The following is a 21,216-nucleotide window of genomic DNA, read 5'->3' as shown; positions in this document are numbered from 1 at the left end:
TGAATTATGTTGAGATGAAGTAGTAGTTGGTCGTTTACATTTTCGTTTTGGATCATCTGTTGGAGTTGCTCATCTTTGTTTTGGACCATCTGTTGGAGTTGACCCTTTTTCGAAGATGTAAAAAACACTTTTATGGTGCTCCAAATTTGGACATCATCGGTTTGAACCACCAAAATATACATATCTATTGGAGATGCTCTTAGGACGGAGACGGCGGCGAGGAGACGTACATATAGTCCAGCTCAGCCAAGGACATCACGTAAAGTGTTATGTTACGATAGCCTTGTTGTATTCGTGTCCGTCTAGGTTTCCTTATTCGATCGGAGTCGGACTCCATGGTCAATGCTGACTGCTGAGATATACATATACCTGGTGTGCACGTACGTGTGTGCGCCGCCCAAAGGAAGCGATCATACGGAACCAGATGGACCACGGCGACCTGGCGGCGCTCCTGCCGGAGGACGTGCTCGCCGAGGTGCTCCGTCGCGTGGCGGCGCCGCGCTGGCTTGCTATGTCGCGCTGCGTCTGCAAGGCGTGGCGAGCCATCATCGACGGCGAGAGCCTCCTGCGCACAGAGCTCCCGTTTAGCGGCTTCTTCATCACCTTCCGAGAGCTCTGTTTGCCTGAGTTCTTCTCCCGCCCCGTGTCGCCGCCTGGCCGGCCAGCGATCAGCGGCAAGCTCGATTTCCTACCCACACCCATTAAAGTTCGTCCTGATGGGTGGAGCTTGGACGGCGACTACTACATCCAGGATCACTGCAATGGACTCCTATTGCTCGACGGCTACGTGGTTAACCCCGCCACGCGAAGCTGGGATCCTCTGGCCCCATGCCCGCCCAACCATGGTTCAGGGATCGTCTATGATGCCCTTGACCGAGAGCTTCTCGCCTTTGATCCCATGGTTTCATCTCACTACCACGTGGTGTCGATCCACTATTTGCCTACCTACTTCAGGCCTGCTCAATTCGACCCCTTAGAGGAGGCATCCGAATGGCCACCATCTCCATATATCTTGCATGTATTCTCTTCAAAGACACGGCATTGGGAGGAGAGGTCTTTTGTTCGAGAAGGGAATGCTGGAGGGACAGTTGCCGAGGCGCGTGCAGATTTGGGGCGAGTTTCCTCGGTCTACTGGCGAGGATCACTTTATGTGCTTTCCCAATATAATTTCATTACGAGGTACGTGCTTGCGCTGTTTGATTAATAATTTGGTTCAGTGTTCAGAAATCACTGTTGCACTTTTCTGAGTTCAAACTTTCTTTCCAATGATTCACTTTTGCAGAATATCTTTGTCTGAAGATAAGTACAGTGTGATTAAGCCACCAATGGGTATTGGATGGAGCAGTTATATAGGATTATCCGAAAAAGGAGTGTATTGTGCGTCATTTCTTAAGAATGATCACATTCTGGTTTGCACCCTCAATGAAACGTGTAATCAGTTTGATTGGATATTAAAGCACGAGTATGACCTTAAGCCTGTGGAAATGTTTGATCGCCAAGTTCATGGACCCTGGATCTTAGAAGACATTAACTATGGAATCTTTCGTTCTCATCTTCCAAATATCAACAAGGAAGAAGTAATCCAGGAGAAATTTAAATGGAACTCCGACGATGATGATTTCCCTGAGAATGAAGACATGGTTGAAGTGCACCGTCGCCGTCCATATTTTGAAATCGAGATACTTGGATTTCATCCATACAAAGAGATTCTCTTTTTGAGTAGGTCAGAGACCTTCAAACTAAAAGCAATGGCGTTCGCCTATCATTTGAATAGCTTCAAGGTCGAAAGTTTAGGAAGCATATACCCAAGTTGTCACAAATATTTTGACTCTGGCCTTGCTAATGAAGCTCGGGAGATCGAGTCTTTTCCATACACACCATGTTGTTGGATCGAAGAGATCCCAGAAAGAGTAAATTAATCTAGATGCTCCGTCTCAAACATGTTAGTATATATGTTGTTTTTTATTTGGATCGTTTTTGGTTCTGACACTGGAGCTATAAATCATTCTTAATACCCAAGCCTCTATTTCCGGGGGCGTTTTCGCTCTAAGGTTAAACCACTTGGCTGAAAATGATCCATGGGTAAATTTGTGTATTGCACGAGTATTATTTTGGTATATGGCTGTGTGGAAATGAATGGTGTGCCCAGGTTTTCGTTTCAAATTTTTAAGGATCTGTCTAGGTCTCAGTCGACTGAGACTTCGCGAAGTTTCAGTCGGCTGACGTCATCACGAGTAGATTAGGCCTGTTTACTAGCTCTTGTACTGCTGGGTTGTATCCGGCTAGAAACTGGGCTTATTTTCGTTTTCCTGTTTGTTTGTTTGCTACTTTGGGATGGGCTGGGTTATGATTTGTTTGTTTGTTTGTACACACATCCGAAAAAAGTTATTGAACAAAAAAGTTGGAGGCCAGGCCCAACCAATATCGATACAAAAAAATTATGAATGTACATACGAGGAGGGCAGTTGCTGTTTAGAGCTAGCTAAACAGAACCGTGTTGTCCATTGTTCATGGAATTGATCAGAGCAACTTATAGATGTTTTTAGTACTAAAGTTGACTAGCAGCTTGCAGATGCTCCTCTTCCTAGTTTCAACAAGAGTACATAGACATGTTGACACGGCTGGTTAACTTCCCTGCATTAAGTAGCTAGTTAACAAAAGTTCATGTATTAGCTAGTTTAAACTTTAGCATGAGTATGGAGACACGGCGACACAGCTAGTTAACATCCTGTGTTACCTAGTTAACCCACTGTTTCAACTAAATAAAACTAAAAAAATCATGAATATTTATAGAAAAATGTTATTAACCATTGTAGCAACTTCTTCAAAAAGCGAACCCTCTCATGCTTCTGTGTCAGTGATTTCTTCATGATATCCTTTCTCTTCTAACTCTGGATCTCCAAGACACTCCTCTTTGCCTTCTGCATTTCAGTTGTCTGTTTTATTTTCAGGGTCGCTTCCTTTCTCATCCGTGTCAGTGCTCGTGTGCTGTTGTATTCACAAAATATATATGTGACATTAGTGTTGTGAACAAGGGGACTAAAAAACAAAGAAACAAAAAGGCAGAAAAAACTAAGGATATGAACTGGACAAACATTATAGCCACTAGCACAAATCATCAGACAGTTTTAGTTCCTTTTATCAAAAACACAAACTTTACTTCAGGAATGTTCTCAACTCTACTTCAGGAATACACAAACTTTACTGATGCTTGTGTTATAAAAACAGGACAACAAGAACAGGTGAAACTTTGATGATTGCTTATGCATCTTCTATTCTGATATGTTATAACCATGGCCATCTATAAAACTCTGCAGCTTCCAGCTTGTGTTATACACAAATTTCTACTATGCATTCAAAGTTGCTGATGAGGACATCAACAAGGTGTTGTGCTTATCCTGGGCGGATGGCTACTCGAGAAAAATGTATGAGTTATATGGTGATTGTTTGAGTTTTGGCACGACATACAAGACGAACTATTACAATATGCCATTTGCACCATTTGTTGGCATCACTCAACACGGGCCCCTCTCTCGACGCCGCCCCCTACGACAAAACAAAGGTCCCCAGTTGCGACCAAGTTACGAGACATGCAGTTGCGTGCCTAGTGTGGGACATGCAACTAGCCCCATCTTCTCTCGAAGACACCCCCTCCGACAAAAAACAAAGGTCCCCCAGTTGCGTCCAAGTTAGAAGACATGCAGTTGCGTGCCTGTAGTGGTACATGCAACTAGCCCCATCTCTCTCAACGCCGCCCCTTCCGACAAAAACAAAGGCCCCCCAATTGCGACCAGGTTAGAAGACATGCAATTATGTGCCTAGTGCGGGACATGCAACTAGCCCCCTCCGACAAAATAAAGGTCCCCAATTGTGACCAAGTTAGAACCCATGCAGTTGCGTGCCTAGTGTGGGACATGCAACTAGCCCCTCTCCCCGTACAACAAAAAAATGGAAGTCGAGTTGCGACCAAGTTATAAGACATGCAATTGCGACCATGCCGGTATTAGAAGACATGCAATTGTGTGCCTAGTGTGGGACATGCAACTAGCCCTCTCTATCTCGACGCCTCTCCCTCCAACAAAATAAAGGTCCCCAGTTGCGACCAAGTTAGAAGACATGCAGTTGCGTGCCTAGTGTGGAACATGCAACTGGCCCCCTCTCTCTCGACGTTGCCTCCTCCGACAAAACAAAGGTCCCTAGTTGCGACAAAGTTAGAAGACTGCGGTTGTGTGTCCTATTGTGGGACATGCAACTGGCCCCTTTCCCCGTACAAGAAAAATGGAAGCCGAGTTGCGACCAAGTTATAGGACATGCAACTGGCCCCCCTCTCTCGGCGCCGCCTCCTCCGACAAAACAAATGTCCCCAGTTGCGACCAAGTTAGAAGACATACAGTTGCGTGCCTGTTGTGGGACAAGTAATTGGTGCCTCTCCCCGTACAACAAAAATTGAAACCGAGTTGCAACCAAGTTATAAGACATGCAGTTGCGACCATGCTGGAAGACATGCAATTGCGTGCCTAGTGTGGGGCGTGCGACTGGCCCCCTCTCTCTCGACACCGCCCCTCCGACAAATCAAAGGTCCCTAGTTGCGACCATGTTACAAGAGATGCACTTGCGTGCCTATGTGGGACATGCAACTGGCCCCTCTCTCTCTCAACGCCGCCCCCTCCGACAAAAAACAAAGGCCCACCCAGTTGCGACCAAGTTAGGCCCTGTTTGGTTCATAAGTCCTAGGACTTTTTTTAGTCCCAACTTATAAGTCACAAGTCCCTAAAAAGTCCCTACCTGTTTGGTTCCTGGGACTTATAAGTCTCTATAAGACCATATTACAACTATAAGTCCCTATAAGTCCCTCCTTGAGAGTCTTATTTCATAAGTCCCAAATGCCCACTTTAAGTCCCTATAAGTCCCTCCTGTTTGGTTTAGATGGGACTTATAGGGACTTTTTTAAGTCCCTAAGCCAATAAGTCCCTGGAAACAAACACCCTCTTAGAAGACATGCAATTGCGTGCCTGTTGTGGGACATGCAACTGGGCCCATCTCTCTCGACGCTACCCCCTCCGACAAAAACAAAGGTCCCCCAGTTGCGACCAAGTAAGAAGATATGCTTTTTCGTGTCCTAGTATGGGACACGCAACTGGCCCCTCTCCTCATATAGCAAAAAATGAAACTCGAGTTGCGACCAAGTTATAAGACATGCAATTGCGACCATGTTGGGAAAAGACATGCAGTTGCGTGCCTAGTGTGGGCCATGCAACTGTCCCCCTCTCTCTCAACACCGCCCCTCCGACAAATCAAAGGTTCCCAGTTACGACCAAGTTAGAAGATATGCAGTTGCGTGCCTGTTGTGGGACATGCAACCGGCCCCTCTACCAGTACAACAAAAATGAAAACTTGAGTTGCAACCAAGTTATAAGACATGCAGTTGCGACCATGCTAGAAGACATGCAGTTGCATGCCTAAAGTTGAGCATGCAACTAGGCTCCTCTCTCTCTCTCGACGCCGCCCCCTCCGACAAAAACAAAGATCCCCACAGTTGCGACCAAGTTAGAAGACAAGTACTCTGAACTTAATCCGAATCAAAAAGATCCCCTCATATCTACTGAATTAGGCACACAAACATTTCAATCAATAAAAAATTTGGACAAAAAATATCCCCTCAGAGTCTATGCTTCAATCTAGTAATCATTCTCTTATATTCCAGAAAAACAAGAGAGTTTTGAACATGCTATTGATTAATACAGTTTCAGCCAGAAATATCACAAAAACAAATGAACATGCCCCCTCCTACCTAGTGACATATTCAGTAACAAATCTTTCTCTTATTACAGGGGAAAGATTTCAAAAAACATGCTACTCATTAATAAAAAAGGGTTCCATATGAGAAATCTGAAAAAACAAAATAAAGATACCACACTCTCTATTGATAGATTCAGTAAATTATCTCTATTGTTTCTAGTAAACAAAAATAGGGTTTCATTAAAATCTAAAAAACTAAAACTAAAACAACAGACTAAGCCACTCCATTCAACAAAAAAATAATCAAAACATACTGCTGATTTCACAAAAAAGCTACTCATTTTGATGGGTTTGGGTTCAGTAATATATATGAGGGGGGTGGGGTTCAGTAATTTCACAAACATGCTACTGATTAAGAATAGGGTCCCATAACAAAATCTGAAAACACAAAAGAAGATACCCACTCCCCTAATGATAGATTCGGTAAGTATCTCTCTTGATTCCAGTAAAATAAGTAGGGGTTTCATTAAACAATCTAAAAAATAACAAAAACAACAGACTGAGCCACTGTATTCCACAAACAAAAAAGGAATCCTCAGCCATTCTACTGATTTCACAAAAACATGCTACTGATTTCAGGGGGTTGGGTTTGGGTTCAGTAACAAAAAATGAGGTGGTCTGGGTCAGTAATAATCCTCAACACATACAAAAAAGAGGACACTCTACATATCACTGCTTGAATAAAAAAAGGATCGATTCTATGCTTCAAATCAGGTCTACTGCTCTCGCCCAACAAAAACAAGAAAATGGAACTCAAAACTCCCTCAGATCTACTACTCTCGTCCAACAAATCAAATGGAAAAACAAAGATGGAAGAAAAAGAGGGGGGTAGCACTTACTCCATCAGCAGCGTCCCCCATCTCTGGTTGGACGTTGAGCAGCACAGCAATTCCTTCGTTTGCTGCAGAGATCTTCAGATTTTGACAGAGGTAAAAAGTGATAGAGAGAGGGGGGGGAGGGGAATGGATAGAGACGAATGACTGCAGCTTCCCCTCTAATTTACCATCGGTGGCCGCTTCCCCTCCCCTGTAACAAACGTCAAAAAGAAGAAAGCGGACCGAGAAAAAAATCAAGATAGAAACAGACAGAGAAAAAAGCCCAGCCCATGAAAAAGCAAAACACTCACCCTCGGCCGCGCTTCGACGTAGAAAAAGGAGAACGGACTGGTCTGAGCCCACTGCGCCTTAGACAGGCCGAAAAAAGGCACAAAAACGACCCAGCGTGAATCTACAAGCAACAAACAGATCGGACGGCTCACCAGTCGACTGAGACTTCGCGAAGTCTTAGTCGACTGATTTTTAGCAGCTCCAATTTTTTAAACGTGTGTGGTCTTCGTGTTGGTGTGCATAGCATTTTTTGTTGCATGTGGGCCACGGTGGTCGGTTGACTTCGCCGCCCCAGAATTCTTCCGTCGTACGTGTCCCGCTTTGTGCATATGCGGTGCATGTGCTTTGACTGGCTGCCGTTTTGCCTGATTCGTGGATACTTCTCCCTTTGTGGGTCCCATTTTGTTGTCTTTGTGCAGCTGCCACGTTGTGGGTTGTTTTTGTGTGTTGCTGAAGGATTATCCAGGGAGGCAGAGTGGTTCAAAGGGAGGCTCTCAGGGGCCAGCGGGAGCAGCAACAGTTGGGACAGTAGACGCACGGTCGACAGCGACCCAAGACGTCAGACAAATCATGACAAGGGTCAGGCCCAACAAAACGAAACCTGCAGGAGGAGTTTGCCAAATCGGATGGAGCCCGCACTGGCGGGGCTGCCAAAGTCGATCGTGGAGAAGTTACTAGCCCATTGAAGGATAAATATAAGAATGTCCGAAGGGAAGAGCATGACCTCAGACAGGATCTAGAACAGAAGAGGGAACGTGACCTACGGCATAAATTACAAGAACAACAACGTGTGGCAAGTAGCTCAAGAGATAGATGGGAGGATAGGAGGGATGAGTCGGGAGGGAGCCATGTTCAGCCTGCTAGGGGGGATATGAGAAGAGGTGATGAGCTTTTTGACAGGGAGAGACATGGCGACAGTGGTGGAAGGAGGAGGGGTCACTTTATCAGGAAGCCCAGGCAGGAATATCGTCCGGTTCAGCAAGGTTATTATCAACCAAGATTCGAATATGAAGGTAGGAAGAGAGGGCCGAGACAATACTGGGTGGCTACGAATGATCCGGATAGGCACATGACAAATGATGAGTTTATCCGAGATACGAGAAGGAAGACATCCACTGATTTTGACAGGCTATCGGAAAACAATGATCCATCGGCGGACTCCGACGAGGGGGGCCGTCGGACGCCATGAATTACTTAGCCTGGAACTGTCGAGGCTTGGGGTTGGACTCGACAGTTGGCGAACTCAGGGACCTGATACGGTCATACAACCCAGCGGTGGTTTTTCTTTCAGAAACGAAGAAGAAGGCGAGAGCAATGGAGAAGTTGAAGTGGAGTTTGGGGTTCAGAAGTGGTGTTGCGGTAGATTGTCAAGGTTTGAGTGGGGGTTGGCTCTATGGTGGAGAGAAACTGTGCAAGTTAACATTAGGCCTTGGTGCCAATATTTCATAGACGCGGAAATGACTTGGGAAAACAAGACCTATAGATTCACTGGTTTCTATGGGGAGCCCAAGACGGAGTTGCACAAGAAATCATGGGACGCCATTAGATATCTACGAGCACAAGATGACCTACCTTGGATTTGTGTTGGGGACTACAACGAAGCTCTCTTCCAAACTGACCAACTTGGTGGTAATCAGCGTCCATTTGCACAGATGGAAGACTTTAGAGATTGTTTAGCGGATTGTGGATTAGCAGACTTGGGGTTCTCAGGCTACCCATACACATGGGATAATAAACATGACGGGACGGAGAACGTCAAAGTATGTTTGGACAGAGCCACCTGTACAGATCAGTTTCTGGAACTCTTTCCGGAAACACATGTGGAACATTTAGTCACGGAGGAATCAGATCACCAAGCCATTTTGGTTAGAGCGCTGGAGACGGCTCCACGCGCCAAAGACCGAGGCCCGAGACCCTTTCAATTCAAAGAGGCATGGACGAGGCACGAGCAATATGAAGCTATGGTGGCACATGCCTGGTTAAATGTTGGTACAGATGAGAATACAGTAGCAGTGGTGTGGGAAAGGCTGAGAAAAATGACTGGATGCATGCAACGCTGGGCACGTGAGGTGTTTGGGTCGATCAGGCAAATAGCAAAACTTAAGACGCAGCTAGTTGAAGCTCGTAGTAGAGAAGATATGTCGGGTACCTCACTGGAGGTCAGAGAGATAGAAAAACAGCTACGTGAAATTTATGCGATGGAGGAGGAGCTGCTGTATCGACAATGTTCACGTGTGGACTGGCTGCGGGCGGGAGACCAGAATACCAAATATTTTCCGAATAGGGCGTCGCACCGTAAGAGGAAAAATATCATACGAGCTCTATGTAGAGAAGATGGTTCAAAATGCACGGTTGATGAGGACATGAGGGAGTTGGCAGCCCGGTTTTATGAGTCTTTGTTTACCTCAGAAGGGTCGGTGGATGCACATGCGATACTGGATAATATTGATCATCTAGTTTCGGATGAGATGAATACCAACTTAACATCCGCTATCTCTGACGAGGAAATCGAAGCCGCCTTGTTTCAGATGGGGCCGGCGAAGGCTCCGGGCCCGGATGGGCTACCCGCTCTCTTTTACCAACGACACTGGTCAATGGTGAAGGGTGATGTATGTACAGCAGTTCGGGATTTTCTAAACGGGGCCTTGACCCCCACTGAGTTCAATGACACAATCATCGTTATGATACGAAAGTTAACTCTCCGGAGTTACTTTCGCAATTTCGCCCGATCAGCCTATGTAACGTTTTGTATAAGATTGCCACCAAGGTGTTGGCGAACAGGTTGAAGGGCATACTTCCTCTTCTCATATCTGAAGAACAGAGTGCTTTTGTGCCTGGGCGTTTGATCACAGATAATGTGTTGGTCGCATACGAGTGTGTACATGCGATAAGAAACAGGAAAAGGAAGAAGAGTTTGTGTGCTATTAAACTGGATATGATGAAAGCGTATGATCGAGTCGAATGGGTTTTCCTTGAGATGATTATGACACGGTTTGGTTTTGACCCACAGTGGGTATCCATGATAATGAGATGCGTCACCTCAGCCCGGTTTTCTGTTAAGTTAAATGGCGGGCTCTCCAGAAGGTTTACACCGTCTTGTGGCTTAAGACAGGGAGATCCACTGTCACCATATTTGTTTCTATTTTGTGTGGAGGGCTTTTCAACTTTACTTAAGAAAGCTCAGACTGACAAACAGTTGTCGGGTGTGAAGTTTGGGAGCACTGGCCCCCATGTAACTCATCTTTTGTTCGCCGATGATAGCATAGTGTTCCTGGAGGGCACCGAGGAGAACATGCAGAACTTAAACCAGATTCTTGAGAAGTATGAAAAAGCGTCGGGACAAAAGGTAAACTTGCAGAAATCCTTGATCTTCTTTGGTAAAGGAAGCCAAGATGTGATGAAGGAACAGATGAAGCGGATTGTGGGGATCCAGTCCGAAGCTCTTAGTGAACGGTACTTGGGACTCCCAACACTGGTTGGCCGGTCCAAGGATGGTACTTTTAAACATGTTATTGAGTGTGCTAAGGGCAAAGTGGGGGGCTGGAGGGGGCAAGGTTTGTCCAAAGTAGCTAGAGAAGTACTTGTCAAATCCGTTTTGCAAGCGACACCGACCTATACCATGAGCTGTTTTCACCTCTCGAAGAAGATGTGCCGGAACATGACTTCAATCTCATCCAAATTCTGGTGGGGTGCAACGATGCCGCTGTTGCAATGATACGCAAGCTTTGTGTATTCGAGAAAGAGACTACCGGCGGTGGCGCTGTTGCCGTGTATTCTAGAGATCGCTCTGTTGCGTCTTCTTTCTTCCTTCCTGCTTCTGGTATTCTCAAAAGCCTATAAATACGTGTTTTGTTACATTTAGCGTTCCATCTGCCTTTCGAGCGTCAACAATTATATAGAAGGTTCGTTTCTGTGGCTTGCCCGAACGGTCCCATTGTCCGGGTCGTCCTCCTGGGGTTCGTGGTGCCGTTGCTGGTCGCCGTGATGTGCGAGGCCCTGCTGGAGGTGGTGGCGACGTGCAAGGTTGTCCTGCATTCATGGCGGATGCCGCTGCCCGTGGCCAATTGCAGGCCACCGTCAGTCCCTCGCCTGGCTCGCCGACTCTCCATCAACGGCCTTCTCCGGCACCGCCAAGCGGCTGACATCACCGGAGGACGACGACGCAGGGAAGCGGCCGTCATGGTCGATTCTGTCCAGCTGGTGGTGTGCGCCGCCGGGCAGGGCCAAAAGCTGGCGCAAAACGGCTGTGCCGGCGACGCGCTGCGGAAGGGCACCAAGCTCCTCAAGGACCGTCTCGATCGCAACCATGTCGCAACCATCATGCTATCGTCGGACCCGCAACAGCAAGAATCGAGGAAACACGACGATAGCCCATTCCCAGCGCCGCCTGCAGGAAGCTCCGACGACGGCTCTACGCGCTTCAATCACGTGGAGAGACCCATCAACGGACCGTCCGACGACGCGTGGCAGTAGTCGCGCGCCGCCTGCCCTCAAGGAACAGCACGCACGGAGTCCAGAGCTCCCGGGGAGCATGCCTTCACCAAGTGCCTGGGCGGCCTGGTCAGCCTTGTCATGCAGAAGGTGATCCGCCGCCTTGCTGTAGGAAACTGACAGCTTTGGTAAGTTCGCGCCAACCGACGTGAGGAGGTGCTCCGGCTCATGTCGCTCGGTTGTTTCCTACTACCTTGCCGCCCTGTGTGCGTGCTTGCGGTTTGCGCATGAGCCCGCTACTGCGTTGCGTGTGGGCGTGGCTTGCATGATACTGCTGCTGCATGTGTCTGCTAGCTGGGTGCTAGATTTATTCATTTGATACTTCCGTATTTTATTTAGTAGTACTCCTAATATTTAGATTAGACTGTACAGCAACAGTGAATGTAGGATCGGAGCCGGCTGCTCGCCGGCAATGACGGCAACATAAACGCAATCCGCCCTTGCTATGGCGACCAAGCCAGTATGCATTGGGAGATGCAGTTGGGTACGTCGATCGTTCACGTTGCCGATCTCGCCAACGGCGTCTGCGTCTTGTTCATTTGCAACCAGGCTCTAGCTGATGGCGAGTTCCTCGACGTCTTGGCCGATCTAATGACCAGCTCTATACGTACGCACGTGAAGTAATAGCTGCGAGAAAATAATACTACTGTACTTGGTAGAGTAGGATTGTAGAACGGAGGATGCTTGGGGACTCAAGTAATCACGTGGCCACCCCACATGCGCCTTTCTCAGTCTTTTTTTTTCTCAGTCGCATGCACGTAGTCACACCGAGATTCATGCCCTGGGAAAATATGACAAGGCCAAAGAAAGATGGCGAGTTGGGATTCAGAGGTGTGCATTCTTTCAACGTCGCCATGCTAGCAAGGAAGCCCAGAGAACTCTAAATGCTAAAGAATCACACATCCCTCTGTCAACATTATGTATCAACGACGGTGCGTTTTTTCCTCCCTTTTCATTACAACTAGATGATTCCCCGCGCGCTGCTGCGGGAACATCCACATACAAATTACTGTAAATACTTATTTTACCATGAAATCGATTTTTTCAATTTGCAATTTACTTATTTTATGAGTTCATTCTTAGCATCGTTTAGGAGATGAACTCAACTTGCATCCGCTAAGACCAATATAGCATTAATGAGGACAATACAATGATGGATGCAACACAAAAAGAAGGTGATCAACAGTGAGAAAAAGTACTCAAAATTGTGTTCATATTTTTTCTTCCCAGGTGAAACAGTTCTGTTCATTCACTACCAACTTTCCATCTGTATAATGGAACACATGGCACTCATACATCCTTGATAGATGAGTATGATGTTAGCTCATCAATTTATACTTCAAGAGAATGTGGCACGGAAAGGAATAATGAGAGGCACGATACCTAGTTCAACTCAGCCGGCTACCGAAACGGGTAGATCTGAAGCCAATGCATTCTATAACTATTATTTCATCGGAGTTGGGTTTAACTAAAGCTGGAAGTTGCGGGTTAAATGGTTCTAGCATCAGGCCCATTTGGCTAGCCATAGTGGGGGTAACATAAGTAGTATCATGCGCTTGGGACTCGCAAATGTGCTTATGTGGCAAGCAATTAAAGAAGAGAGAGATAGTTATAGTAACATAAGTAGATACCGTAACATAATAAATGTGATGCTACTATGTGTCATGCATGACAATAAATGAGACCACATATGATACTAATATATGATACAGTGCACTATAGAGGTAGTATCATAGACTAGTAACATATGCATGTTACTAGTCTAAGTTACTCCCCACTATTACCAGCCTGACACAGGACTAATGCAACCAAAGGCATAAGACGCTCCAATTAATAGTGCATTGCATAGCATCCAGAACAATGACGCCAATCTACATCAAAAAAAGAGTAGACCCAATGCTGTGTGAAAAGTGCTAGTCATAGGTAAAGTCGAGTTAGTTTTTATTCCCAAAAAAGGTCTAGTTAGTTTCTGATGACAAAACAACGTTAGCGTACAAACTTTAGAACATGAGCGCCCGCTATCCTTCAACTATCGAGCCTAAAAATGCTACCACTAAAACAATATCTTACAACATTCAAACAATAATTGTGGGAAACAAACAGTAGACTATGTCATCATTGTAAAATTGGTTCTTGATTGAAATTTTTACTGCATAATCAGATCAAATTAAAGGAACAGACAAAGATTTCATTGGTAGTACTTGTATCGAAGATGTGAGAAATATAAACTCTTGGCAAACTATTGATAGAAAATTATCTTGTGTGTACGATCGACAACATGCTTCATTGAAATAAGAGAATAGTTAACTGCTCACGGGCAGGGTCCTCGGCGCCATTGAAGGAAAGATAGGAGTGCCATTGTGACCCGTATCACTTATCAGACCGATACATCTTCATAGTCCAACAATACCACGACAATGGCTACACCATGGCCCCAACCATGTCCATTATCCTCTATATAATCGAATGTTAAAGAATGTTGTAAGGCCCTCACTGTTTCTTCTCACATGTACAATACTTTTATCAATAACCGAACCGAGATGTACCATCTTTAGGTCTCTACTAAAACGAAGTGATCCAAGAAATGAACTGATTGATGTACGTTAATCAAATTTATCAAAAAGCGTACTACTTATCAGGTTGATGATCGAATATGAAAGATCCAAAAAAATCACCGTGTATAGAACAATCAAGAGAGAACCAGCGCTAACCACACGTAGCGAATACGGGGCTGCTGAACCATTCATGTAGGCCGACCGGGACAGTGAGCACGGTGAAGATGGTCGAAAACAACACTGAACATCCCGGCGAGCCCCACCATCTACTTCACGTCCCATCTGTTCACTTTTGTACCTACATAAACGTTGTGACAGAGAGCTCAAATCGAGCCCACAACAGATGTCGAGGTAGGGCGGGTGAAGTTCGAGCGTACCATGTGATGAAGACCGTGATGGACTAGGTGATGGCGAACATGGCCGAGAAGATGGTGACCCCGCAGTCGGTGGCTGCGCTGCGGAGACATCTTCTCCCACGGACTCCTTCTCCTCTTCGAGACCTGTAAGGCTAACATGTGGGTTTCCAATTCGTTAGTCTTCCGCTAATCTTCAAGGGCTAAACCTGAATACTCTCGAGTAGAAGCCCTACTTTTTTTATTTTTTATTTTTGCGAAAAAGATCACATGCTTATATTGCAAATTCTGGAGCAGTACAAAGGACCCATAAAGTAAATAAAATTACAAACAGGTCCTCAGACCACACAACGAGAACTGAAGTCGCCGGAACGAGTTGGTGGCCTTGTGGGGTAGAACATCTCTGTATTATATTACTCCTCTATTTATTCGGTGAAGAAGAAGAGAAAGCGCCGGTTTTAGAAGACGAGGAGGTTAATGGGAAATCAATCGTAGTGGGAGTTGATTAGGAAGATAATAAATGTGCATGCCAACTATTGGGCCATGAAGCTAGCATGCAAAACGCAGCGACCAGGTTTCATCTGACTCAACCGTGCACATGCAGCAGAAAACGTGCGTACGTAGCGGGAAAAAAACGTCCACACGGCAGGGGTAACTAGCGATGACGTTGTTGTTTCCGGTGGTGGATCCCGCATGTAAGCTAGAGGTGGAAAGATGATGTGGCTGACCTGCTGATGTGGATAGGCTGCATGTCAAGAGAAATATGATAGTGTGGATGAACTATTTAGGTATTATAGATTATAGATTCCTATTAAATTTGCCACTTTGTTTTCTTTTTTGTCGCATTTTAAGTTTTTGTTGAACGGTAAAACTGTCCAATGGGAATGGGACACGTGAATTAGTGGGGCATATGGTTGGGTACGTTTGTTAGGTGGGCTTAACGTTTTTGCATGGCATGAACAATATTCTTTTTGCATGGTTGTTGCATATGACTTGACCACGTGACCCGGTTGATTGCTTTGATTGAATTCTTGGCAGTTTGTATGGGACTAGAGGGATACGCGCGCTTGCGCTGCGCCCGTTTTCCTGTCGGTGCATTTTGTTTCCCATGAGTTCAACAACATTCACGCCTAAGCACCATCGAACATATCTCTCCTCACAGTACAAATTTCTTTGTGCCACAATTGTCGCTAATTTTATATTAAGAAAATAGCAATTTTTTCACCAATATAATTTTTCTCATAAGTACCAATTGTTTATATATATAGTGAAAAAAAATACAAGCACTAAACAAGGATTGGAAGCAAGGAGAACAGGATGGTCAATACAGTCTACATCAAGGTAGTCTCCTAACAAGGAAAACATCTATCTCCTCCTAAAGGAAGGGCATCTTCTAAGAACTCAGTCTACATACGCATGTCCCAGCTATATTTACACTTCTCATGGTAGAGTTCCTCCGCGTGGCCCTCTTTTCCACAACGAAGGTAGGCCATCTGTCTCCTAACCGGAAGGGCGTCTCAAGCATCTCCCTACTGAAGTAGTAATCCTTTCTAGGCGGGTCCCGGTCCCATCGATGCTTCTTACGGTAGAGTTCCTCCTCATGCTCATTCCCACGCCCAAGTTGTACGTGGCTTGGGCGTAAAATCTAGGATTCATCTAGACAAAGTGTGCAACTGCTTTTGAAGCTGCACAACGACTTTTCTGACGAGAGCACACAAGAGGAGCATAGAATTAGCTAGAATGGACCGAGTTGCATAGCGTGGGCGATTATCGAACCATCACACATGTACTTAAGATGGTGCATGATTTTATGATAAGTCTGCAAGGACAGTGGGTGAAGCGTAGCTCAGCAAAGAACCTCTGCTCGTCATTGTCTTCCTTGTGGCAGGCCGAGAAGTTGAGGTAGCACCAGATTTCTTCTCTCAACAGAAAGGTGTAACAGTTCCCGAGTGCCCTCTTGGACAGTAAATTCGTAAAAAAAAATCAAATAAGTCTGAAACTTTTTAGGGATCAAAGATGATCAAGGATTTGATGCTCTTGTATTTGTTACTGATACTTGTGTGCCTGCTCTTCAGAGTGGATCTCTTACTTTTGTGCCCGCTCTTCTGAGTGCATCTCCTAATTTTGTGCCCGCTCTTCTGAGTAACAAACAAACAGTTTCTTTGTTATTTTTGGTGTAGGAAAGAAACACACTATGTTGAATATGTGATAACCAAAGGTGAAGCCATATAATACGCGTTGAATGGAAATCAAGCAGCAAAAGAGAAGAGGCAACCAAACCAACCAAATTGTTGCAAGTCTGAATAATAATAAAGAGAATACACAGTAAACTACTTAGAGCCTCAGACGGCCAGGTATATCTTCCACTTGACATTGTTATGGAGAGGCAACTTTCAGATATATTCAGAGAAATTGGATGATCTGAGAATCTAAAGATGAAACTAAGAAGAATAATCATTTGAGGCGTTGTACCAATCCTACAGGAACATGAGCACCATAATTTTTTTATCAGTAATACTTTATAGTGATAAAAATAGGAAAACACAAGAAATACCACCAATTGAATAACTTAGAGGATTCTACACACCCTAAACTTAAAAGGTACTGATTCTATGTCATTCATAATGGTAACAGTTTCATTCATAATTTGCTAGTACCTACATGAGAGATAGGAGATTAAGGTGAATATGCAGTCAAACTTACCAGCCGAGAATTGCCTGCTGAATGAGAACTGGCACCGTTCTCAACAGATTAAACAAAAAGCTGCCACAACAGTAGTTATCATATAGAAGAAGACTCCTCTGATACTTGAAAATATGTCTCCACAATATGCAATGTAATCAGTACATCCATAACAAAATTCAGTAACAATGTTGACCATGATGATTTGTCTGCCAATTCTATTATAGAAGTGAACAAAAACCATCATATGAGTAATGTACAGATTTGCAAGACACAAAAGGCAAGTAAATTTACATGAATAGAGCATCATAGAAGATATTAAAAAAATGATATTGAATTTTCAGAAAACCTTGAAGCTGGCAGAAACATGGACCGATATGGAACCTCTTTAACTACCAATAGGGAGATGATGCTAGTAAATTAATCCATATTTCTATGAGAGGTCAGATTTGTGGTCTAGAAACACAACAATGTCGCGAATTTGATCATTTAACATAGACTGCATTCTTCCAGACAACTCCTGGACTTGAACACTTGGCCCGCAAAGCAAGGAAATAAAGATGTGAATAAGCACATTAGAAGCTGATCGAGCCAACAAATATATCTTTGAAACCACTTCCCTTGCATATTAAAGTCTGTATCCTCAGAATTCGACAGGGCAAGTCCAACAGCAGCCCACCCACCTATTGATAGTTCAAATTCATTTCACATCATTTAATGAAAACATCACTAATATAAATTGCCTAGTAGTTGCTTAATTATGGTTTATCCATGTAGTATCTGCTAACGGTTACTAATATTTAGGTTAAAAGTTCATTGGCACCAAAATATTCAGTAGGACTTTTTTCCAAACAAACATTAAGCATTATTATGTAACATTCAAGGTTGCAGTCTACTAACTAAAACCGTGAAAAAAAGAAACATATTTGGATGACTCTAATCCACAGATAAATTATCAATTAGTGCAACACGAATTCCAAATCCAACACTTGGATCATCTCAATAACAACAAACGTCAGTACAAACACATATGCATAACATCCTAGTGTATGCAACACCTGAATTATCATTGTAATTTGTTAAGATTATTTGTCAGAGAGAAGAACATAACTTATAATGAGAACAATCACTGACCTGCAGCAGATGAGCATGATTCTTCATTACAGATGAAACGTTCAGAGGCGTGACAAATAAAAGCTATATTATTTACTCCTGCATATGAACATTAGCAACAATGATTTTGTCTTCGTCGCAACCTCCTCACCCTCTTTCCACAATGGCGCAGGAGGGCGTAGGGAAGCAGGAGCACCAGAAGAGCAGCAGGGGGCAGGAAGAGGACGTGTGGTGACTGCGAGAAACATAAAACACACGCGCGTGGGCCGTCTCACTGATCACTTGGAACAGGTATGAAGAGAGACTCACATCCACCAACCATAGAAGCGGCGGTTCCAGATCAGCGGCAGAGCACAGAGAAAATGGTGGCATGCCACCCAGAAGCCGTTATCCCCTCTCCAACGACCACCACTGCCAAGATCGGACCTCAAAGACGACCTACAACTCAATAGAGTGGACTTGTAAATAATCAAATAAAACAACCCCTATAACAAAATTCAAAAGCATAGAAAAGACAACTATCTAACTAAACAAATGCGACCGGCACAACATCCGCTTCCTCAATCGATCATGCCGACACACCTCAATAGGAACAGCCGTAGAAGACAAATCCATGCCCGTGATAATAGAGAACCTGATATAAAATCAAAAACTGAGCAACGAACAAAGGAAAACCAACCAAGAAAATCAATCCCCTCGTATAAACATTGCCAAACCAACATAGACAAAACATACACTTAAGTAAAGCACTTACAAAACAGCTACTCAAACCCGCACAAGGAAAAGCCAATTCCAACACAGCGGGAGACATAGTCAGGCCAATGTCGATTAGAACCAGACACACCTACGAATCCATATATGGCCCATCCACAACACCAAAACAACTTCGCAATCCCCACATGGACCAAACATCCAACCAACAGACCACCGGCACCCTCTCCCTGCACAAAGTCCAACCCCCCTTCCCCCAAAAAATCACATCCACCCCCCCCCCCCCCCCCCCCAAGCACACAATATTATTACAGAAATAATGGAATAATCAACATAGAAAGGAACTAAAAGAGGAAGAGAAGAAATTGCTACCTTCCCGCAGCAGATCCACAACACCAAAACAGCCTCGCAATGCCCACATGGACCAAACACTGGACATGATGTACAGGTAAAGCAAGACAAAATATGAACACTGAGCTATCTCCAGAAGACACTATAACATGCTCAAAAGGACATGGCAAGATTGCAGATAATAACAGTTCACAGACTTGGCAGAAATTACTGAGCATGAAGAGCGGTGACGTGCTTCCTCGTGCTTGCCCTTGCAGTCCACCTCCCGCACAGAGGACACACCAAAGAGCTGAGCTCCAGCGATGGCATCAACGCCTACCCTGCCGTGAACGTCCTGTCTTCAGACGCGAGCAGGCGAGGGAAAGCATCGTCCTGCTGGGCGGACGACCGGCAACAAGAAAAGAGGGGTTCTCCCCTCGGCCTCCCCCTGCAAAATTGAACGGTGTAGAGCACTGAGGATGTGAGAGGAGGTCCTAGGCACACATAATTAGAGAAAGGGGCGGGAGGGTCTAGCCATGAACAAGAACGGCGGGCGAGCTCGCCGAAATTGGCCTCACTAGTCATGCACGTCCTGTGTAGTCTTCGCGTACAGGCCCTGCCCTCTATTGCCGGGCGCAGACACGTCGTGGCCACCAACGAGCAGCTTCCGCGCCTCGGCCCCACTGGCCACGCGGTGCCGCTGGCCTTCGCTATTCGCTAGTCAGCGTGCGGCCTCACCTGGTCACCGCGCACCACGTCGTGATGCTCTGGCCACTGCCACCACGTTGGTGTGTGCGTGCTCGGTGGTATCAGGCAGCCACAATTAGCGGGGAGCTGGGCGGTGCTAGCTCCACCGGCACGCAGACTATGTGCGTGGAACGACAGACCCACGGCAATGGAGCGGACAGACCCACGGCAACGGAGCGGCATGCTCGCGGCCGAGCTCGGCACGCGGCGGAGAGAGGAGCTATGAGCATCCATGGCTGCTCGACGCCTACCCTGACGGCGGTCCATGGAGAGGCGTACAAGCTACCGCTGCCCACACTCTGTACCCAGAGGAAAGGGATTCACGCCCAGAAGTTGTTCGATGAAATGCCTCGTTGAAAGACACACGTGAAGAAGATGACCACCTAGTCATTGACAGGTGAGCCCCACGTCTAATTTGCCACGCTAGCTAGTCAAAAAAATTAGTCTTCGCCACATCAGCCCGACAGGTGGGGCCAACTTGTCAATTTCACTGTTTTTACGAGCTTATCAGACAATCAATGCTCTTTGTTATAGATTAGACGTAGAGTTGGTGGTTTTTTGTGCCCTGACACAAATATGGTATCAAGTTGTTACCCTAGCCTCAAGTGTGGTGGTTTTGCGTAAATAACTCCTTCAGAGACAATACAGACATTCAACACTCAACTCATCCTAGAATCTTTGACTACAATCTCAGAAAAGAACTCGACAGGCTATTCTGTGGGTAGTTTCCCAGAAGCAGATCCTAGAGAATCAAAAGCTGAAACGAACTGGGCCTTACTTGACCTTCTCCCCTTAGCTGCATTCTACCACACTGTCTCTCTCGCAATGCCGTCTCCGCTCCGCAACTACGAGCAAAGGTTCCCCTACCCTGATTTCGATGTCGAGCGGAGCCTGGAGGCGTGGGGCTCCCAACGATGCCGCCACCGTGGCGCGGTGGACGGCGGCGCGGAGCTCGCCAAGATAACACCAACGCCAGCATCACCAAGCCGGTGCATGGAAGCCGGAGACGTGGAGCTCGCAAGGATTCCGCTGCCATGCCGCGGTGGATGGCGGCGCGGAGCTCGCCAAGACGACGCCCATCGTCAACATCATCAACCCGGTACGGCGGAGGATCATGGCGTGGAGCTCGCAAGGAGGACGCCACCAACGTCAACAGCATCAAGCGGGACCCCGCAGGCGTCTCGCGGGGATGCCGCCGCGTGCCGTGGAGGTCGGAGGCGTGGAGCTCGCGTTGACGTCACCACCAATGTCATCTAAGTGACGAAATCAAATATGAAAGAAAAAAGAAAAAAAAACCGCACGAATCCTTCACATAAAATTAATGACATG

At 45.8% G+C, this 21,216-nt stretch overlaps 1 protein-coding gene across 1 annotated transcript; it reads left to right on the top strand.

The window, feature by feature from the left end:
* Window positions 1–406: 406 nt before the first annotated feature.
* Window positions 407–1,999, top strand: LOC123064445 (uncharacterized). Its single transcript, XM_044487930.1, has 2 exons — window positions 407–1,179; window positions 1,283–1,999. Exons 1-2 carry the CDS (start codon window positions 425–427, stop codon window positions 1,917–1,919), a joined length of 1,392 nt encoding a protein of 463 aa, XP_044343865.1. The 5' UTR covers window positions 407–424; the 3' UTR covers window positions 1,920–1,999.
* The last annotated feature ends 19,217 nt before the right edge of the window (window positions 2,000–21,216 follow it).

This window comes from Triticum aestivum, chromosome 3B (assembly GCF_018294505.1).
Source record: "Triticum aestivum cultivar Chinese Spring chromosome 3B, IWGSC CS RefSeq v2.1, whole genome shotgun sequence".
Classification (NCBI taxonomy): Eukaryota; Viridiplantae; Streptophyta; class Magnoliopsida; order Poales; family Poaceae; genus Triticum; species Triticum aestivum.
This window is presented reverse-complemented; position numbering and strand designations above follow the sequence as displayed.

Coding starts and splice junctions, on each gene's coding strand:
- LOC123064445 (XM_044487930.1), top strand. CDS start 425: ATGGACCACGGCGACCTGGCGGCGCTCCTGCCGGAGGACGTGCTCGCC. Junction 1,180..1,282: donor CAATATAATTTCATTACGAG/GTACGTGCTTGC, acceptor TCACTTTTGCAG/AATATCTTTGTCTGAAGATA.